Consider the following 18,409-nt stretch of genomic DNA (forward strand, 5'->3'; position numbering starts at 1 on the left):
GTGGAAATAAGAATGTTCCAGTCATTTAACTATAATAATCTATAATAATAAAAGCATAATATGCTAATTAGATCAGACGTCCTTCCAGACAACTTTCCAGACGAAGCTGGGGCTGCAAGGGCCGAGGCAAGCCACTGCAGCTGTGAGAGCCAAGCCCCTTGCACGAATTTCATGCATGTGGCTTCTAGTTTAAAATATAAAACTACTAGAGGCCCTGTGCACAAACTCATGCATGGGTGGGGTCCCTCGGCGTGGCCTGTGGGGATTGGGCCGAAACAGGCAGTCCAATGCTGCCTGCTGCGCCTGCCTGCCGCTCCCGCTCATCCCGGCCCCGCTGTGCCTGCTGTGGCCTCACACCGAGTCAGTCCTGATCAGGAGAGGCTCGCACCACCGCATAAACGCTCACCAGCCGTGAGCCCTGGGTCTGGCGCCTAGCCCAAGAAGGGGGGTGGGGGAACCAGGACACAATCGGCCCTCCAGGTGGGTGGTGGGACACCCTTGCCTGCCTGTGATCCAGATCTGCCCTCTGATGTTCGTGCTGGTTGTCAGGAGCTACCTGGCGGCCGCTTTTATATCCTTTCTTCCTTGCGGAGCATATAGGGAGGGGAAGCAGCCACCATGCTCAAGGCTGACTTCCAGGAGGCTGCCAGCACTGTCGGGACCCTGCCGGCAGTGCCGGTCCGTTGGTGCCTGGTCTGTTCTCCGGAGATTGGACCTGCAAGACTACTGAGAGAGTTAGTGGCTGCTGCCAGGCTGGTGAGCCGCCAGGACGGTTGGTCAGCTGAGCAGCACTTCTGCTGTGGGATCACACTGACCACCAGGGGGCAGCTTCTGCATTGAGCATCTGCCCCCTGGTGGTCAGTGCACATCAGAGCGACCAGTTGACCAGTCATTCAGTAATTCAGTTGCTTAGGCTTTTATATACAGAGATACACTTAAAACCTGCATTGTTTTATTAACCAACATCAGCCCAATAAATTCAAGACAATAAAAATGTTACACTATGTAAACAGTACGAATCAAGTGTTTTCCTTTAAAAATGTACATTTTATATACTCATACATCCTATCTAATAAAAGAGAAACATGGTAATTGGCGTACGACCGCTACCCTTCCCATTGGCTAATTAGCAAGATATGCAAATTAACTGACAGCCAAGATGGCGGCCGGCAGCCAGGCAGCTGGAAACTAACATGAGGCTTGCTTGCTTTAGTGATGGAGGAAGCCAAAGCTTCCCCCCCTGCCTTGCCAGCCTCTCAGCTGCACTCTAAGCAACTATGTTACAAAAATAGAAGCTAAACAAAACCCCGGGCTTCAGCCAGCAGGACCGCAACATTGTTTCAAATACAGAAGGTAAACAAAGGCCAGAAACCTGCTTTCATCAGTGGAAGTCTCATAGCTGGAGCCGAGCCTCAGAGCTAAAACTGGCCCAGAATGAAAAAAAAAAAAAAAGGAAAAAAGGACAGGTTGGGAGCTTCAGTCACCCGTCAGCCTGAAAACGGCCCTCAGCCCCTCACCCAGGCTGGCCAGGCACCCCAGTGGGGACCCCCACCCTGAAGGGTGTGTGACCAACTGCAAACAGCCATCATCCCCTCACCCAGGCTGGCCAGGCAACCCAGTGGGGACCCCCACCCTGACCCAGGACACCCTTCAGGGCAAACCAGCCGGCCCCCACCCGTGCACCAGGCTTCTATCCTATATAGTAAAAGGGTAATATGCCTCCCAGCACTGGGATCAGCGGAGCCGCGAGGCCTCCCAGCACCGGGATTAGCGGTGCAGCGAGGCCTCCTGGCACCAGGATCAGCATGACAGGGGGCAGCGACCAAACCCCTCTGATCGGCCCTGCTCTGTGTGTGACAAGGTGCGGTGCCCCAATCCCCCCCCCCGCCCCCCATGGGCTCTGCTCTGTGTGCGACGGGGTAGAGCCATAACCTCCCCATTGGCCCTGCCCTGAGTGTGACAGTGGCGGCGCCCCAACCCCCTGATCCGCCCTGCTCTGTGTGTGACAGGGGGCGGTGCCCCAACTCCCCTATCGGCCCTACTCTGTGAGTGACAGGGGGGAGCTCCTCAACCCCCTTGATCAGCCCTGCTCTGTGCGTGACAGGAAGGAGCTCCCCAACCCCCTGATGGGCTCTACTCTGTGCGTGACAGGGGGGAGCTCCCCAACCCCCTGATCGACCCTGCTCTGTGCATGACAGGGGGCGGCGCCCCAACTCCCCAATCGGCCCTGCTCTGAGCCCGACCAGGGGCTGCACCTAGGGATTGGGCCTGCCCTCTGCCACCCGGGAGCGGGCCTAAGCCAGCAGGGCGTTATCTCCCGAGGGGTCCCAGACTGCGAGAGGGCACAGGCTGGGCTGAGGGACCCCCCTCCCCCCCGAGTGCACAAATTTTTGTGCACCGGGCCTGCAGTATACATATAAAGACCTACAGGTATGCACAAGGTAATGAATGTGGGATATGAAGAACATACCAACATTTCAATATTTATTCAAGGTTAGTGGAATGACGAGTGATTTGTGTTTTCTTTTCTATGCTTTTATTTTCCAAATTTTCTACAATAAGCAGGCATTGCTTCTGTTAAAAGAAAAACATAATTAATCTTATACTCTTTTAAAGGTATTATGTTTTACAAGGTGTACAGAATTCTAAATATATATATATTCAATTCATAAGAATGATATATGCAGCCACGGATGGTGTGGCTCGGTTGTTTAGAACATCATCCTGTGCACCAAAGGACTGCGAGTTCAATTCCAGGTTAGAGCATACCCAGGTTGTGGGTTCGACCCCCAGTTGGAAGGCTTATGGAAGGCAAATAATCAATGTTTCTGTCTCATATTGATGTTTATCTCTCTCTCCCTTCCTCTCTCTCTCTCTCTCTGGAATCAATGAAAAAAATGTCCTTGGGTGAGGATTTAAAAAAAGAATGATAGCCGGGACCGGTTTGGCTCAGTGGATAGAGCGTCGGCCTGGGGACTGGAGGGTCCCGGGTTCGATTCCGGTCGGGGGCATGTGCCTGGGTTGCGGGCATGTCTCCAGTGGGAGATGTGCAGGAGGCGGCTGATCGATGTTTCTCTCTCATCGATGTTTCTGGCTCTCTGTCTCTCTCCCTTCCTCTCTGTAAAAAATCAATAAAATATATTTTTTTTAAAAAAAAGAATGATATATGAAGACAATTACAGGCTTAAGTTGATTTATATATAATCATTTAATTTTTATGGGGCACAACTTGTTCTGCTACCAAACTTTTATCACTATATTGAGTCATGTTATATTGCCATTCTACTATGTCATAATTTTTAAAATGGAGATTACTATGAACGTATGTGATTTATAATGTCGAAATCATACTTTAATGCAAGTTACTTTTAAAGCAAAAACCAAAAACTATAAAATCGGAATTGTTATACTTAGTCTGATTAATGAAGTAAGCAATGGCAAAACATGTCATCTCCAAGACATCACAATTGACACATAATTAATCTGACATTAATGTTCCTTCTGCCTGGGTCAAGATCAATTAGCCACTGAAAATCAAATGGATCTGCTTATACAGTATACTTTTTATTTGCCTTAATTAAGACACCTAAGTACCCTTCTACTGCATGAGAAAAGAAAGTCTAATGTAATATAATAAAACTCTGCATCAAACTGATTCCCCAGGGAAACTAGCAAGCCTTGGATTCCAAAAAAGTACTGTAGTCCTTAAAGGAGAGTTATAATTTTAAAAAAAGGGGAGGAGGAGCTACCATGCTAAATGAAACTAAATGTTTCACCTTGGATATGTCCAGATTAAGACAAATTATACGTGCAGTATACTATATACTGTGCTCCTTAAGAAAAATACTATATTTAGAGATTATCCTTACTTGAGCTATTTAACAACAAAGCACAAATATTGGGTGCTGAAATTAAAAGCAAGTCAAAGTCAATTGACTAATTATAAAATGACAGATTCCACAAACCATGCCAAAGAAAATCCCATTAGTTTATGTTAAGTGGACAAGTGGCCCCTAAACAGCAGCACACTGGCAGCTATTAGTAAGACCAAAAGGATTCAGTTTATCACAAACACAGACAGAAAAGGCATGATCAGTATGATGTTAGTGCGCATGTCCCAGTTCCACAACACAAAACTGTTGAAGGGACCAAGTGACAGACAACATGCACAGTGGGTTGCTCTGTTACTTAGGAGTCAACTCTAGATTGCAACTTTGCAACTTTAGACTTTCTGCTGGACAAAGAATGTCCCATGTCTTGCCAGAATGAGGGAAGGAGACAATAAGCCTTGAGGCAGCCTCCCACAAGATAAGAAAGTGATTAAGAAATGATCTTGTGTCATCTGTCTATCTTGTCATGTACCACAGAGGATCACAGGCTCTTCCTCCAAGATCTGAATCAGACTGTGGATGAGCCTTGTCAACATGGACTTTGTGAAGATGTGCATGATCATCAAGGTACCATGGCAGGGCCATTCCACTAAGTTATGTTACACACATTGAACAAGAAGTCGGCATATAAAATTGCCATGCTTCTTTCCATAATTTTAAGCTTAGAAATTTGAAAAGCATTTACTATCAATTGTTGCAGATAGGCATAGCATTGAACCAAACACTAGAGGGAATTTTTGTATAGAATGCATTATCTGCTCTCAAGTTCAAATTCCTCTTGGGGGAAGCAATATAAAGCTATTATGATAGGTTTATATTTTTCCAGAAAAGTAATTAAATTGATGGTGAATGCTACAATAGAGGAAATATATTCATTGCAACTGCACCTGGCTGTATGCTCATATTAAATAGTAACTTAAACATCTAACAAAAGAGGGATGGTTAAATTAAATATGGCACATTCATACAACAGACTATTAGGCAGTCCCTAAAAATCATGATATAACATATTTTTCTTCAATGGAACAGTGGCATAAATAAAATGCCAAAAGAACAACTTGGAAAAAGTATACAATAGACTATAATGGGAAGACTTTTGAGGCAACAACATTCTATTGATAACTGTTGAGAAAATTTAGTCATGAGATGATGAGGCTTTTTACAAAACAAGAAGCAGTGAACATAAACAGCAGTTGTTTATGAAGGCCTTTCAGCTCTGATCCTACTGAAGATGATAAACTTCGCAACCTGAAGGTAGGAAATTCATCATGACCTTAGCTTTGCTGATGGCAAATGGAAGACAGCAGACAAATGTAGGAAGATAAAACTAGACCAAGCCATGTGAAGACACAATTTTAAACAATTTACAGCTACATTGATAGGAAAACTGCTAAACCTAAGTTCAAAATGTGCATTTATCTCCCCATTTTCCTAAACTTCGACTACAAATATGATTTGTAAAGGTAGAATTTTTTTAAAACATATTAATCCTCAAAGCATTTTATAATTTCATATTTTCCATGCCAAACATATTAATGTCATAAACATTACTTAATATCAATTTTATTAGTTAACCTAAATATTTAAAAGCAGCCAACTATTCTAAAATAAAAAACATATCCAATGATGTAATATGGCAATAATTAAAAACATAGGGAAAAAAACATAGCTAATTTGCAACAGTTAAAGTTTAATAATCATATATCTCCTTATGAAGCAATAATAAGCTGTTATTTCTTTTCTAGTAGTTTTCCATTTTTTAAATAATATAACAAAGCAGTAAAAACAAAAGTCAGGGCCCTGACTGGTTTGGCTCAGTGGATAGAGGGTTGGCCTGCGGACTGAAGGGTCCCAGGTTCGATTCCGGTCAAGGGCATGTACCTTGATTGTGAGCACATACCCAGCAGGGAGATGTGCAGGAGGCAGCTGATCGATGTTTCTCTCTCATCGATGTTTCTAACTCTCTATCCCTCTCCCTTCCTCTCTGTAAAAAATCAATAAAAATATTAAAAAAAAAGTCAGGGAGACAATGAGGAGTCCAATTTGACTGGAGAAGAGGGTACATATATGAAAGTAGTGGGAAGACCAGGGGAAAAGGGAAGAGACAAGATGTGGAGGACCTGGAAAGGCACCGAGGCTTAACTGAACAAACTAGTTAAACACCTACTTAATAAGTGCACTGTACACTGTGGTTGAGCCTTGTCGATGTGGACTTTGTGGAGATGCGCATGATCATCAAGGTACCATGGCAGGGCCATTCCACTAGGCTGTGTTACACACATAGAACAAAAGGCGGCATATAAAATTGCCATGCTTCTTTCTTATTTTATACCGCTAAGGAAAGTGTTGGAGTGGCAACAAAGTAACTATATTTAACACTAGACTGCCCAAGGAAGAAATTTTGACTGTTTTTTAATTTCAATTAGAAAAACAATTATGTATATAAGGACACAATGTCTTAGAATTTCGTGACTTTTTTTACAACATATGAATGCATTTATTAATAATTGTAGTTACCTCCTCCTCCTTCATTTCCGGTATATATATATGTGTTATACCTATATTGCCCAAAAGCAGTCATTTTGACTGCTTGGGGGTGGGGGGGGAATTATGACTCTTATTATTGAATTGAGTAAATTTCTTATATGACCAGGTCGGCTCTGTATTGAAATAACAGTTTTCACTTTTTTTTCGATTACCGTCACATGATAACATACAAGTACATGATAAATTGTCGATACTTGATAAGTTGCAGTTGCTCAATTAGCTAAACTAGTACTTGTTATTCGAATCTTTATGCAGTGATACTTGTTCTAATAAGTTGTTTATTGTATTTCTTTTGCGCCTTAAATTCATGAAAGAAATGTTGAATAGAAGTGAGTTATTGGAAAAGCTAAGGAACATAAGTGAAGAGTGCTCCGATATTATTCTTTCACAATGCAGTCATTTTAACTGCTTTTGGGCAATATAGGTATATACTAAATTTCCGTCTTTCTAGTGTTAAAGAACTTCAAAATCAATAAGAGAAATGTAAATAATAAATACCATATTCTTTATTTTACAATGCAAATTTTCTTCTAATGTTAACATTTCTGAAATCCATGTATGTGCTTATTGGGGTAGTGTTTTGTTTTTTTCCAGAAGTCAGTAAATTAATGGTGAATGCTACAATACAGGAAATGTGTTCATTGTAGCACAGGATCGCAGCTGCTATAACAGAGGTATAGAATAATTATTACCAGAAAAGGATCCTGGTCTTTGGCGGATCTGCCTAGGGTCAGCCAGTAGTGTGTGGGTTATTGACTTCGTGCAGGAAAAATTTCACAACAGGAGTCCAGATGACTATGAGGGGACATTTATTAAAGCTGGGGACAGTGAAATAAGAAAGGGTTTAGTATAGAAGAAGCAACAGGAGAACCTAGGCTGGGCTGCCCTCGCTCTCTGGGAAGTCAAAGAAAAGGGGGTCTTGGGAACAGGTTCAGGGGACTAGCTTGCTGCTGCCCATTGCTCCCGAGGTTGCAAGTCTCATGAGGTCCCTTAGGGTTTCGGAGATGCATGCCTATAGGGGAAGAAGTGAGGGGAAAAGAGGGGAAAGGGAATAATGGGGGGTCCTCAGAGGGAGAGCACGAGCTGCACCCTTTGTCTTGAGGCTTTCTTTCTCACAGGCAGGAAGCTTAGGGGAGGTTTCAGGGGAGGGTTTCAACAGAAAATTCATCAGTTTTCTAGGTGTGTTCCTTCCGGGTCTTCACTAATTGGTCAGCGTCAGGGCAGGGAGTCATCAGTCATCACAGCTGGTCCTGGTGTCGCCCACCTGGTTTCGCTGCTTTTCTGGGTCTGGAGCTAAAATACAACTGAGACCTAGATATTATTTGTAGGGAGGTGACCTCCTGCTTCTGCTGTAAATTGATGTCAGTGTGTGCAGCTATCTGTCTCAGTTTCCCTATTCCACTTGTCCTGGCTTACTGGCTTGTCTCAAAATAAGTCAGTCAGAGAAAGACAAATAGCATATGATTTCACTTATATGTGGAATCTAAAGAAGAAAAAAAAAATCAAACAAACAAAATTGAAACAGACTGATGGTTGCCAGATGAGAGGGGGTTGGGGGACTGGGTGAAAAAGGTGAAGGGATTAAGAAGCTCAAATTGGTAGTTACAAAATAGTCATGGGAACCTAAAGCACAGCATAAGGAATATAGTTGGTAATACTGTAATAACTATGTATGGTGTCGAGTAGGTACTGAAAATATAGGGGGGTCACTTTGAAAGTATATGATTGTCTAACCACTATACAGTACACCTGAAACTAATACAAAGTAATACTGAATGTAAACTGTAATGGGAAAAAATAAAAAATAAATAAAAATCACCAGTTATATAAAGCATAGTTTATGAATTAGCTTGTTTTCACATTTTTAAGTGTTCAAAACAAGGAATAAGCCATTTATTGTTAAGGAGCTGGTTTACTCACTCCAGGTGTTTTAGTAGTTACAAGTGACAATCAGATTTGCATATTAGAAAGAGTACTCTGGCTACAATGTGAAGGACTAACTGGATTTGACCATGAGTGAGGCAGATAGATCATGCAGGATAGCTGTTGATGAGTCCAGTTAATGGTGAGGGAGAGAAGGACTTGAACAACAATGGTGGTGAGAACAGACAGGAAGGAAACAGATCTGGAAGCTATTCAAAGAGCTATGACCACAGACCTCAGTTCCTAACTAGGTAAAGACAGTAAGAGAGGGGAAGAGTCCAGAGTCATTCCCAAGTTTCCGGTTTGGATGACGAGGGGGTCTGGGCTCAATAACAAGAGTTGTTTTGTTTTATTGATATTTTAAGTTTGAAGAGACTCTGGGATGTCAATATTCATTTCGTTTCCTCCCTTTATGAGTAATTATAAAATCGGATCCTCCTTCAAGGCCCATCCTCCGTCTCCTTTATAAAGCCCGTTCTGATGCTCTACCAATACAAGATGTCATCTCTCTCACTTTGAACTGCATTGCACTTTGTTTTCACTTATGACATTTATCTTACACTAGCACTTCGTTTCTTAATCTTGGTATCATTGGTATTTTGGACCAGATAAGTCTTTGTGGTTTGGGGAAGTCCTGTTCACTGCTGGAGCCTTAGTAGCATCCCTAGCCTCTACCCACTAGATGTCAGCAGCAACCCCAAGTTGTGACAATAAATATCATTCCCTGGGGGCCAGTCTTCCCCAGGTTGTGAACCAGCAATTTAGCCGATATAATAGATACGTGAATACTTATTCTATACCACAATGAAATCATAATTCCTTAAAGGCAGCAACTTTACAACCTTGTCCACATACATAAAATAGATAGGACAAATCTATTCTCACAAACTCATTAAAGTAGTTTGAAGAGACAATTATCTATGGTCAATTTAGTATTTTTAATTTATAAATATCTTTAAAAGTAATTGATTTCCCATTGACACTGACATCCCCAACCAATTAGCTCAAAGTATTAAGAATTTACACATTCTAATTACTATTTTAAGAGGGGAAAAATTCTACACTGCACATTCTAAAATCTCTTAGGGACATAATCATTTAATGAAGCCATTTTTTAATCCATTTTTGTGAAATCCAAATTCACAAATGTCCCAGAATTTAAACTCCACAGAGTTTAAATAAAAGTTTATGCCACAGTTACTTTATTTCTGCCTCTTGTCACCTTGAGGCCCTAATATTATACATAAAGGTCTACTGAGACTGAAGTAATTAATTTAAAGACAAAGTGACAACAATCTCTGTGACAAATTATAAGAGAGTACACAGAATCAACAATTTCTGCAAACAGGAAAGGACTTACTTCCCTATTTAGAAAAGAACCACACTTTTCTTTAAAAATTTTCATTTTTTAATTTTCCATTCTTTAACTTACCCATTACAGTCCATTGACTGGTATTCTATAAGTGGAATGCTATTGATTTATATTTTATTTGAAACAGGAGAAATATAAATATTAAAAGTTAAAATTTGACCTTTAACAGACTGAGTGCACTAGTTTAAGGTAAGACTAAACACACCTTAAATTGTTATAAAACTGACTTGTACAGTTTCCTTTAATTACATTAAATGGTTCCCTGGAGTGTAAGATTATTATTTTTTCTATAAAAGGGAAGCAAAGGAAACGCTTCAAGAACTGATTAAGAGTATTACAATGCTTCAAGAAATATCCAAATATACTCAAAGTGTAGAGAAAAAAGAAATGAAAATATTTCCCTTTCTAGGTCATGACGGTAAACAGTCTCTGTAGAAAGAGCATGGGCATCACACAGTTTAAGCATCCCTTAAAGTGGGCTACTGGGATGGGCTTGGAGAGAGTTATATGCCTTTTTGCAAAGTTTCACTGTGTATCTTAAAACTTAAACAAATACCACCTCCCAGGATCAATATGCTGTAAGTTCTCAATTGCTTGCATTTGTGAAAAGTGTCCCTAGCATTATCTCTTACACTGTCAATAAGGTTCTGGATTTTGCCCACCTTTATGCTTCTGATAATGAATATACAAATGCTTGTTTATATTACCAATAATCTAAATCAAAAATTTAAATTTTAAGAAAAGTGTTCCTATAACCCCAATTCTGAAATATCCCAATCAACCACTTAGGTTCTCATGCCTGTAATACAATATATAAATTTTTTTTCTGAAAACATGATAAGTTCAGATATTCCAAAAGCAACTAATTTAGCTGCTTACCACACAGGCCTAATTCTAAACTGTGACTTATTCTCCATACTGACGCCTTAAAGCATTTGGCTCTACTTTATACCCTTCTTGTGCTCACCAAGCTTGCTTTCCCTGATGATACCACTTCACGTCTTGAAGATTAAAACGTAAGGCATTAGTGACCCCAGACATCTACCTTCACCTTCATGTTTGCAAAAGTCAGGTTACTCCTCTCTTTCATAGCTAACAGCTCCCCATCCGGTCCTTGCTTCCCATGTACTCAAAAGAAGGTCCCTCCCTCCTCCTCTTGCATTCTAACACTGAACTCTCCACCAGTTCCCACCTCTCAGCCTCTGAGTGTGTTTGAGAAAACACAGAACAAGCCTTAGTTAACATCTTCCCTCAACGCACAATGTCATTGTCAACTCTGTATCCACCATGCAACTTCTCCCCTGAAATTCTGCAACTGTCCCTCCTGCCTAATCAAAACTTGACCCCATACTGATTGTTTACCTCAAGAGTCAGGAAATACCTAACTTTACAGGAAGCTTTCTCAAACTAACTTAACCCCCAATAAAATTAAGCCTTATGCCACAGTTCCACATCACTTATTGTATACTTTGTAAAAGTGTACAATCTTAAATACTGTTACATAATTCTTTTTTAATCCTGACACATATAACTGAACACATTCAACGATTTTATAACACCAAGGACAAAAACCATGTCTTTCTTTTCTATTGACCACAATCATGTTTCCAAAGTTGGAGTTCGACAAATGCTTGCTTAATGAGTCTATTCTAAAATCATCAGAAAGAGAGACATGAAGACAAGCTATGCAAACACCACACACAAAACAAAAAATATTGTACACAAACAAAACTATATAACCTATGAAGTTCAACAAGCACTTATTTTTTCAGAAAAAAATAAGCTATTTATTAGCATAGTGTTTAATAGCTTTGCTATAAGGAGAAAATGTGTTACAATGGAAATAGTGAGTGCTAGAGTTGGAAAAATCTAGCTGCTGACCCACACTCTGCCATACCCTAGCCATTTAACTTTGGGCAAATCACTTAACTTCTCTCAGCAAGGAGTACTTTGTACTCTGCCAAGCTCACAGGGTTATTAGGATACAATAGGATAATATATATGAAATTGCTTCAAAATTTATAAAGAACCATATAAACGCTATTATTTTAATGAGAAACGTGCCCTCCAATTTAAGATAACATTTTTAACTTGCAAAAGGAAGAAATTAAAAGGTAACTGTTTATGCTATAGAAGAATTCATCACTGAATAAAATAAATAACTACAAGGTCCAGTAACTCAAAGTCAATATAGAGCAATTAAAATGTGAATCAATATCCGCCAGTTTGGCTCAGTGGATAGAGCGTCAGCCTGCAGACTGGGTCCCGCAGGAAGGGTCCCAGGTTCGATTCCAGACAAGGCACATGCTCGGGTTGCGGGCTTGATCCCCCAGTGGGGGGCGTGCAGGAGGCAGCTGATGAAAGATTATCTCTCATCACTGATGTTTCTATCTCTCTCTTCCTCTCCTTTCTTCTCTAAAATCAATAAAAATATATTTTAAAAATGTGAGTCAATTGTCAAAAATGTGCTTCACATTCAATTTTTCAGGGAGACATTTCTTACATAAAACAAAACAGATATTTGAATCAGGCCACAAAATCACAAACTCATTCCACTGAATGCACTGAGAGGGCCTTCACCTATGTAACAAAATCAAATGTTGCAAAATAAAAAGATAAGTGGTTGCCAGGAATTGGGGGGGAGGGGTGGAGGTGGGATAAACAGGAAAAGCACGGAGGGTTTTGAGGGCAGTTAAACTCTTCCATACAACACTTAATGGCGAATACATGTTATTATATATTTGTTCAAACCCACAAAATGTCCAACACCAAGAGTGAGCCCTAATGTAAACCAGGGACTTTGGGTGATAATGATGTGTCAATGTGGGTTCATAAATTATAACAAATGTGTCCATGTGGTGGGGGATTTGATAATGGGGAAGGCTATGCATGTGTAGAAACTCGTACTTTCTGCTCAATCTTGCTGTGAACATAAAACCTCTCTAAAAAAAAATAATAGTCCATTTAAAAAAAAATCAGATGCTGCAAAGTTTATCTGGCTCCATTTTACAACCTGATACAATGCACCATGCCCCACAGTTGAAGAGGTGAACCAGCACATGTAGGAAATACTAGAGTTGACTCTTGGTTTACAGGAAAACATGTGATTAATCAGGACACAGCACAATCAGATGTATGTAAGACTTCATAAATCTGTTTCACAGACCTATTGTTTATGGATATAAAGAGGTATGAAAAAGCAGAGGGAGCAGCTGCAAGTAGGCTCAGACTTATTTGTAGCATGGGTGACAAAGTCAAATATGACTTAGGGTAGCCACTAAAATCATTATCAAGTTTTCTTAAAGCCAACAGATTATCACAGTATCCAGACAGACGAAAAAGTTCTAGGCAATTTCCCTTTGTCTTGCCAAGCCTACCTATAGGTCATCAAAGATGGGACATTACAAGAGTCAGCTACTTTCCTAAAATGAGTTATCAACTTACTGACACCTGTTTTTATGTCTTTAGAGGGGTGATGATTTTAATCAAAACGTGTCAGGCAGGCAGATCTTTTCAAAAAGGTCGCAAGCACAAACCATCAATTCGAGACTCAAGGAAATTAGCAAACTCTTCTTTTAAATGTTAATCTCCTGGAAGGGCTGCAATAATTAGTTGGCTTTGAGCTCCAACCCAGGAAAGGAAGCGGAGTGAAGCTGAAGAGGGAAAAAGGAACAAGAAAGGCAGCAGGAGGGAGAGGGCAGGTGAAGGAAAACAAGCACCAGAAATGTAGAGAGGTAAAAAGACACAGAAGATCAACTATGCCAACTGCTTCTACTGTCCATTTTCCATCATAGCAAGACTATTAATAGAGAAAACAAGATTTTGCTGCTACATATTTGGGGGGCACTATTTTCTTAATGCAAACTTACCAAACAGTATTAAATGTAAACCAGAGTAATGTGTGGGAACTGAAGAAACTATAGCTTCCTGGGAAGTTTTTATTCACTAGAGACACCATATGATTTTTAAAAAATGAGTCTCTGATTCACACAAGTCAATTTAAAAGAATATTTAGAACTTCTAAAACACTTAGTTACTACTTTGGATTTTGACCCTCTTAACTACTGGCTTTAGGTTTGTCAGTAAACTTTAATCAGTTCTCAGTCATTCAAACAATAAATGCATCTTGAGTGCCTTAAAAAGTAAGCTATTTAGAGTTATTTGATTGCAAATTAGAAGCACTAGGAAGACTTTTTCTAAAAGTCTCTTGGCCCCAGAGATTCTGATTTAATTGGTTTGGGGTGGGGCCCAGGGATAGTTTTGTTTTGTTTAAGAAAAACACTCCCTTGTGGTTTTAATGTGCAGCCAAGGTGGAGAACCACTGGCCTATTTCATCTTATGTATATGTAAGGAACAGCAAAATAATGCAAAAAGCCTTCCCTGCTTCCTTTGAAAATTTATCAATGTACTCTTCTTATCTAATTTTGTTTTAACCCAGATTCTCACCACCTCACACCTACATTAACAGAATAGCTTCCTATTTTTCCTTTTTCCAGGCTCTTCCCAATCCAATAAACCATTATATGGTAGTCTAAGCAGTTTGGTTCTGAACCATTATCCCACTGAGAGTCATTTTAATTATAGCAATATCAACAAACAACTGCTAATCAAACAAAGGATATTCAATGCATCTATGTATATGTGTTTGTGTGTATATGCGTGCGTATGTATGTAAAATCTCAAACATGCTCTATTTTTCTTCTGTTCCACTATACCTACTTTCACCTTTCACTTATATATAACACATACTAATCTCCTTACACACTAAAATACTGCCCCTAAATAGTTCATGGCTGAATTTTATCAAAAAGATGGCAAATGAGCCATTCACAGATTTCTCATCTAAATTCTGAAGTGTTCCCACAAGGAACATACATTCACCTGGAAAAAAAAGTAAAATGAAGTAGAATTATCTCAAAAAGTCCTGTGTTACTCTAGACTAGCGGTTCTCAATCTGTGGGTCGCGACCCCTCGGGGGGTCCAACAACCCTTTCACAGGGGTCGCCTAAGACCATCAGAAAACACATATATAATTACATACTGTTTTTGTGATTAATCACTATGCTTTAATTATGTTCAATTTGTAACAATGAAATTGGGGGTCACCACAACATGAGGAACTGTATTAAAGGGTCGCGGCATTAGGAAGGTTGAGAACCACTGCTCTAGACCCTGATAAAGTTCATGATAAATGAATGCTTTACCAAGAACAAATATGGTTCTGGTTTCTGTTAATGCCTGCCTCAGAAAACCAACTGAAGGGCTTAAAAGCCAACAATTATAATCACACGATATTCATATTTATGAAAAATATTATCAAGTACAACATAAGCAATATATAATGACAAGACTAGCCAAGTATATGACTTACTCCCTACCTTTAAAGAGCTCGTCATCTCCTCAGAGACAGCAAGATACAAACATAAAAAGAAAATAAAGCCAGTACTAGCAAGTAAATGGTAAAGACAATAAATACCATGAGAATTCAAAGAAACAGGAGATTGCTATGTACTAAGGGAGTTGGAGACAGTTTCTTGGAAAAGCTGGGCCTTGAACAAAATTAAATAGGTGGAGAAAGGAAGTAAATCCCAAGCATGTGGATGACCTTGTACAAAGATGAGGCAGAAATATTTGAGGGGCAGGGAGTTAACCTAGTTGGAACAGAGGGTTCTATGTAGGAGCTTTGGGGGAGGTAAAGTTGCAATAGTAAATTGGAGCCAGACAGTAAAAGAAAGCCCTGAATGCCAAGCTAAGATGCTTAAACTTATACATACAGAGAGATCCTTTAAAGGTTATAAAAAAAACAATATATCCCAATAATGACAGTTTGAAACCATTTATCTTGAAGCCTTTGAAGAACATACCAAGTAGTATAATATCTTGCGAATGTATCCATGAATATGTGAACATACTGTTTAGGAAATCTGTTCGGAGTGAAGGAGGAAATACTCAAACATGCTTTCCAAAATACAGAATCAGTGATCAATTACACATTTATAGTTCTTAGGGTAATTCCTAAAAGAATAATTGGGTGGAATAATTCAGTTTTAGGTTGTCCTCCTCTCCCTACCTTTCTCCAAACACATACTTTGATTTAACAGCCAGAGACTGAATACACTGAAATCTTGTTATGAAAATAAGAAGCCATTTATTACTTCTCATTATGGGTGCATTTACTTACTACATTGTTGCAAAATTGCTACACTATTAAAGTAATTTTGTCCATGATCTCTTTCAGCAAAGCAGATGAAAAAAGACATAAATAACAAATTTAAAGATTATGAAAAGCAAAAAACCCTTTCATTACATCCAAACACACCTAAAATATTCAGCATTGGTTTATAAGGCAGAGGGGAAAGAGAGTGCATTCATAACAAAAAATGCAATCCACAACAAAGAGTACCAGAGAGTAAGTATATGAAGAACATTACAATAGCCAATTTTTCATCTAAAACGATAAGCCATTAACCCACATCTCCATAAAGAATGGAGTTCATTGTTTCTCAAAAATGTCCTTAAAATTTTTGGCTATTTCTGCTATAAAAATTAAGACTAACATGAAACAAGGATTCTTGCCCCTGGTAACTAGACATGTGATTAATGATTTAATTTGCAGCAAATACTAATTTAAGCACCATTACCTTCTCACCACCAGGAAAAATGAAAAATGTCGGTCTTTAAGGTATACGTGACAAGAAGGCAAGCATATTCTAAGACGAACAAAACACAAAATAAGAACACAAAAACCGTGGCAATACTGCTGCTGTACTAGGAAAAGGGATATACCATTCTTGCAGGCACGTATGCCTTTAAGGAATATGTATAGATTATGATTTTATGTATTGTCTCTTCTCCCCCACTCCTGGAAAGATGGGACCATCCAGGAGAGTTGGAAGAAGTGCATTAAGGAAGGTGTCAATACCTCCCTCCCCACCCCTTACTAGGGAAACTCGCTTTACAATAACGCTCTTTCACCCCCCACATAACACCCGGTTTCATACATCCTTCAAGCAGCATTCCTCCCCCTCCCCTATTCCCTTCTCTGCCCCCCACATTCACAAGCTGCTCGGACTGTGTCGGTATCGCCTCCCCGTGCACCCGCCCAGACCAGCAGAGTCCAACAACGCAGCCACGCAGCCACCCATTCTCCCCACCTCCTCGCTCCTAGCCCCGCTTTCCCTCGCCGCCCCACAGTCCCGTCCTGTCACCTGCTTGGGTGGTGTCCGTCAGGTCGTAGCCGCTGCCCGGGAAGTCTCGGAGTTTCCTGCCACTGAGGCTCAGGATGCCGGAGTTGCCCGCCTCCTCCAGGGCCCGGTCCAGGCTCCTCGCGGTGTGTTGAGGCTGCAAGCTCCCCGGGTTCCACTGCGGCCCGTTGGGGAAAGGCTGCCCGAAAAGAGTCGGTACCGGGATGGGCAGCACCACGGTCCCGCCGCCGCCGCCTCCCCCTCCGGCTCCACCGCCTCCTCCGGCAGCGCCACAACCACCGCTACTTCCACCTCCACCACCACCGCCGCCCCCACTGTTACCACCACCTCCCTGACTCGCCGCCATGTTCCTGGGAGAGAGAATAGCCCCCGACAATACTCTCAGCTTCTGCCGTGAGTGTAGGGGGTTCTTAGGACGCATGCGCATGCTGGGGGCGGGGTGGGGGGGCGAGGTAGAGTGGGAAGGAACCGGGGGGCGGGCTTGGAGGAGGTGTTGGGTAGGGAACTGAGGATGTTGAAACGTGCAGAAAGAACGCTTGCTTTAAGAAATGTGTGATCAGAGGAAGGATGCTAAATCCCGGTTCCGTTGCTTTGGGTACCAAAATCTTGCGAAGCGACACCAGCTTAACTGTAGGTCATTTGGCCGTATGTCCCCAAATCCCTAAGTTGCTTCACCTTTTTCTTCCTGCGAAACAAAGGCAAATATATTAGATGGGGTGAAAGGAGCTCGTTTCAGAATATATTGAAACAGCTTTTAGGACAGGCGCCTTATGGAAACGCTTACCACAAGTGCCTCAGGAATCGTTGACTGGTTAAATGATTGGGGATCATTTGGGGAGGAATCTCAGCGCAGAAGAAGTGCACTGAGTTTTGAGCCCTTGTGCATTGTTGCCATAATTTAGAATTCCAAAATAAGAAAAGACTTTTCAAATGTTTTCAAGGAAGCCTCTCTTTTCAGTGTGTGTGGGGGTCCCAGCCAAACTGCCGCCTTACACAACTTGGAAAAGTTCTCCGCATTCTGTTCCATCATTCTTTGAGGTTGTGCCAAGATCGCCAAAATATCTTAAGTATAGCTGGTGGAAAACTCTTTGATCATGAAACAACCTTAAAGTTCATTTTTGAAATACAGGTTTTGGTTTTAGGTGGAATTCTAAAGGTATAACACTGGTCATATGAAGCTAATCAATCTTGGATTTTAGGAGTCCATTCTCAGAACCTGAGCCTAACTATGCAAGCCACTGCCACCCCACCATCTCCAGAGTTACTGAAATCTTTTCACTAATAGCCAGTAAAATTACCCAGCAAAATTATCAGAATGCTTGAAGATATTCAGTTATAATTAATTTGAATATCCTATGCATCTGTTTTACATTCATTTCCATTTGAACAATCTGTCAACAATCTAATTGTCTTAGTGAAATCTCCACAAATGTTTATCTGTCATAGACTCTACTTCAGAAAAAGAAATACAG

The 18,409-nt window shown here is 40.7% G+C and overlaps 1 protein-coding gene across 4 annotated transcripts in view; it reads right to left on the minus strand.

Annotated features, from left to right (window-relative positions):
* Window positions 1-17,324, minus strand: part of LRCH2 (leucine rich repeats and calponin homology domain containing 2) — a gene marked incomplete at its 3' end in the record, with an annotated part of 107,138 nt that extends 89,814 nt beyond the window's left edge. For all 4 annotated transcript variants that reach the window (XM_081115146.1, XM_081115144.1, XM_081115145.1 and 1 more), the window contains exon 1: window positions 16,941-17,324. In XM_081115146.1, coding sequence (XP_080971272.1) covers window positions 16,941-17,283 — 343 coding nt within the window. In that variant the 5' untranslated portion in view covers window positions 17,284-17,324. The remainder of the gene's footprint in view (window positions 1-16,940) is intronic.
* Between the last annotated feature and the right edge of the window lie 1,085 nt (window positions 17,325-18,409).

The sequence above is a fragment of the Myotis nattereri genome (genome assembly GCF_964212035.1).
Source record: "Myotis nattereri genome assembly, chromosome: X".
In the NCBI taxonomy this organism is placed as follows: Eukaryota; Metazoa; Chordata; class Mammalia; order Chiroptera; family Vespertilionidae; genus Myotis; species Myotis nattereri.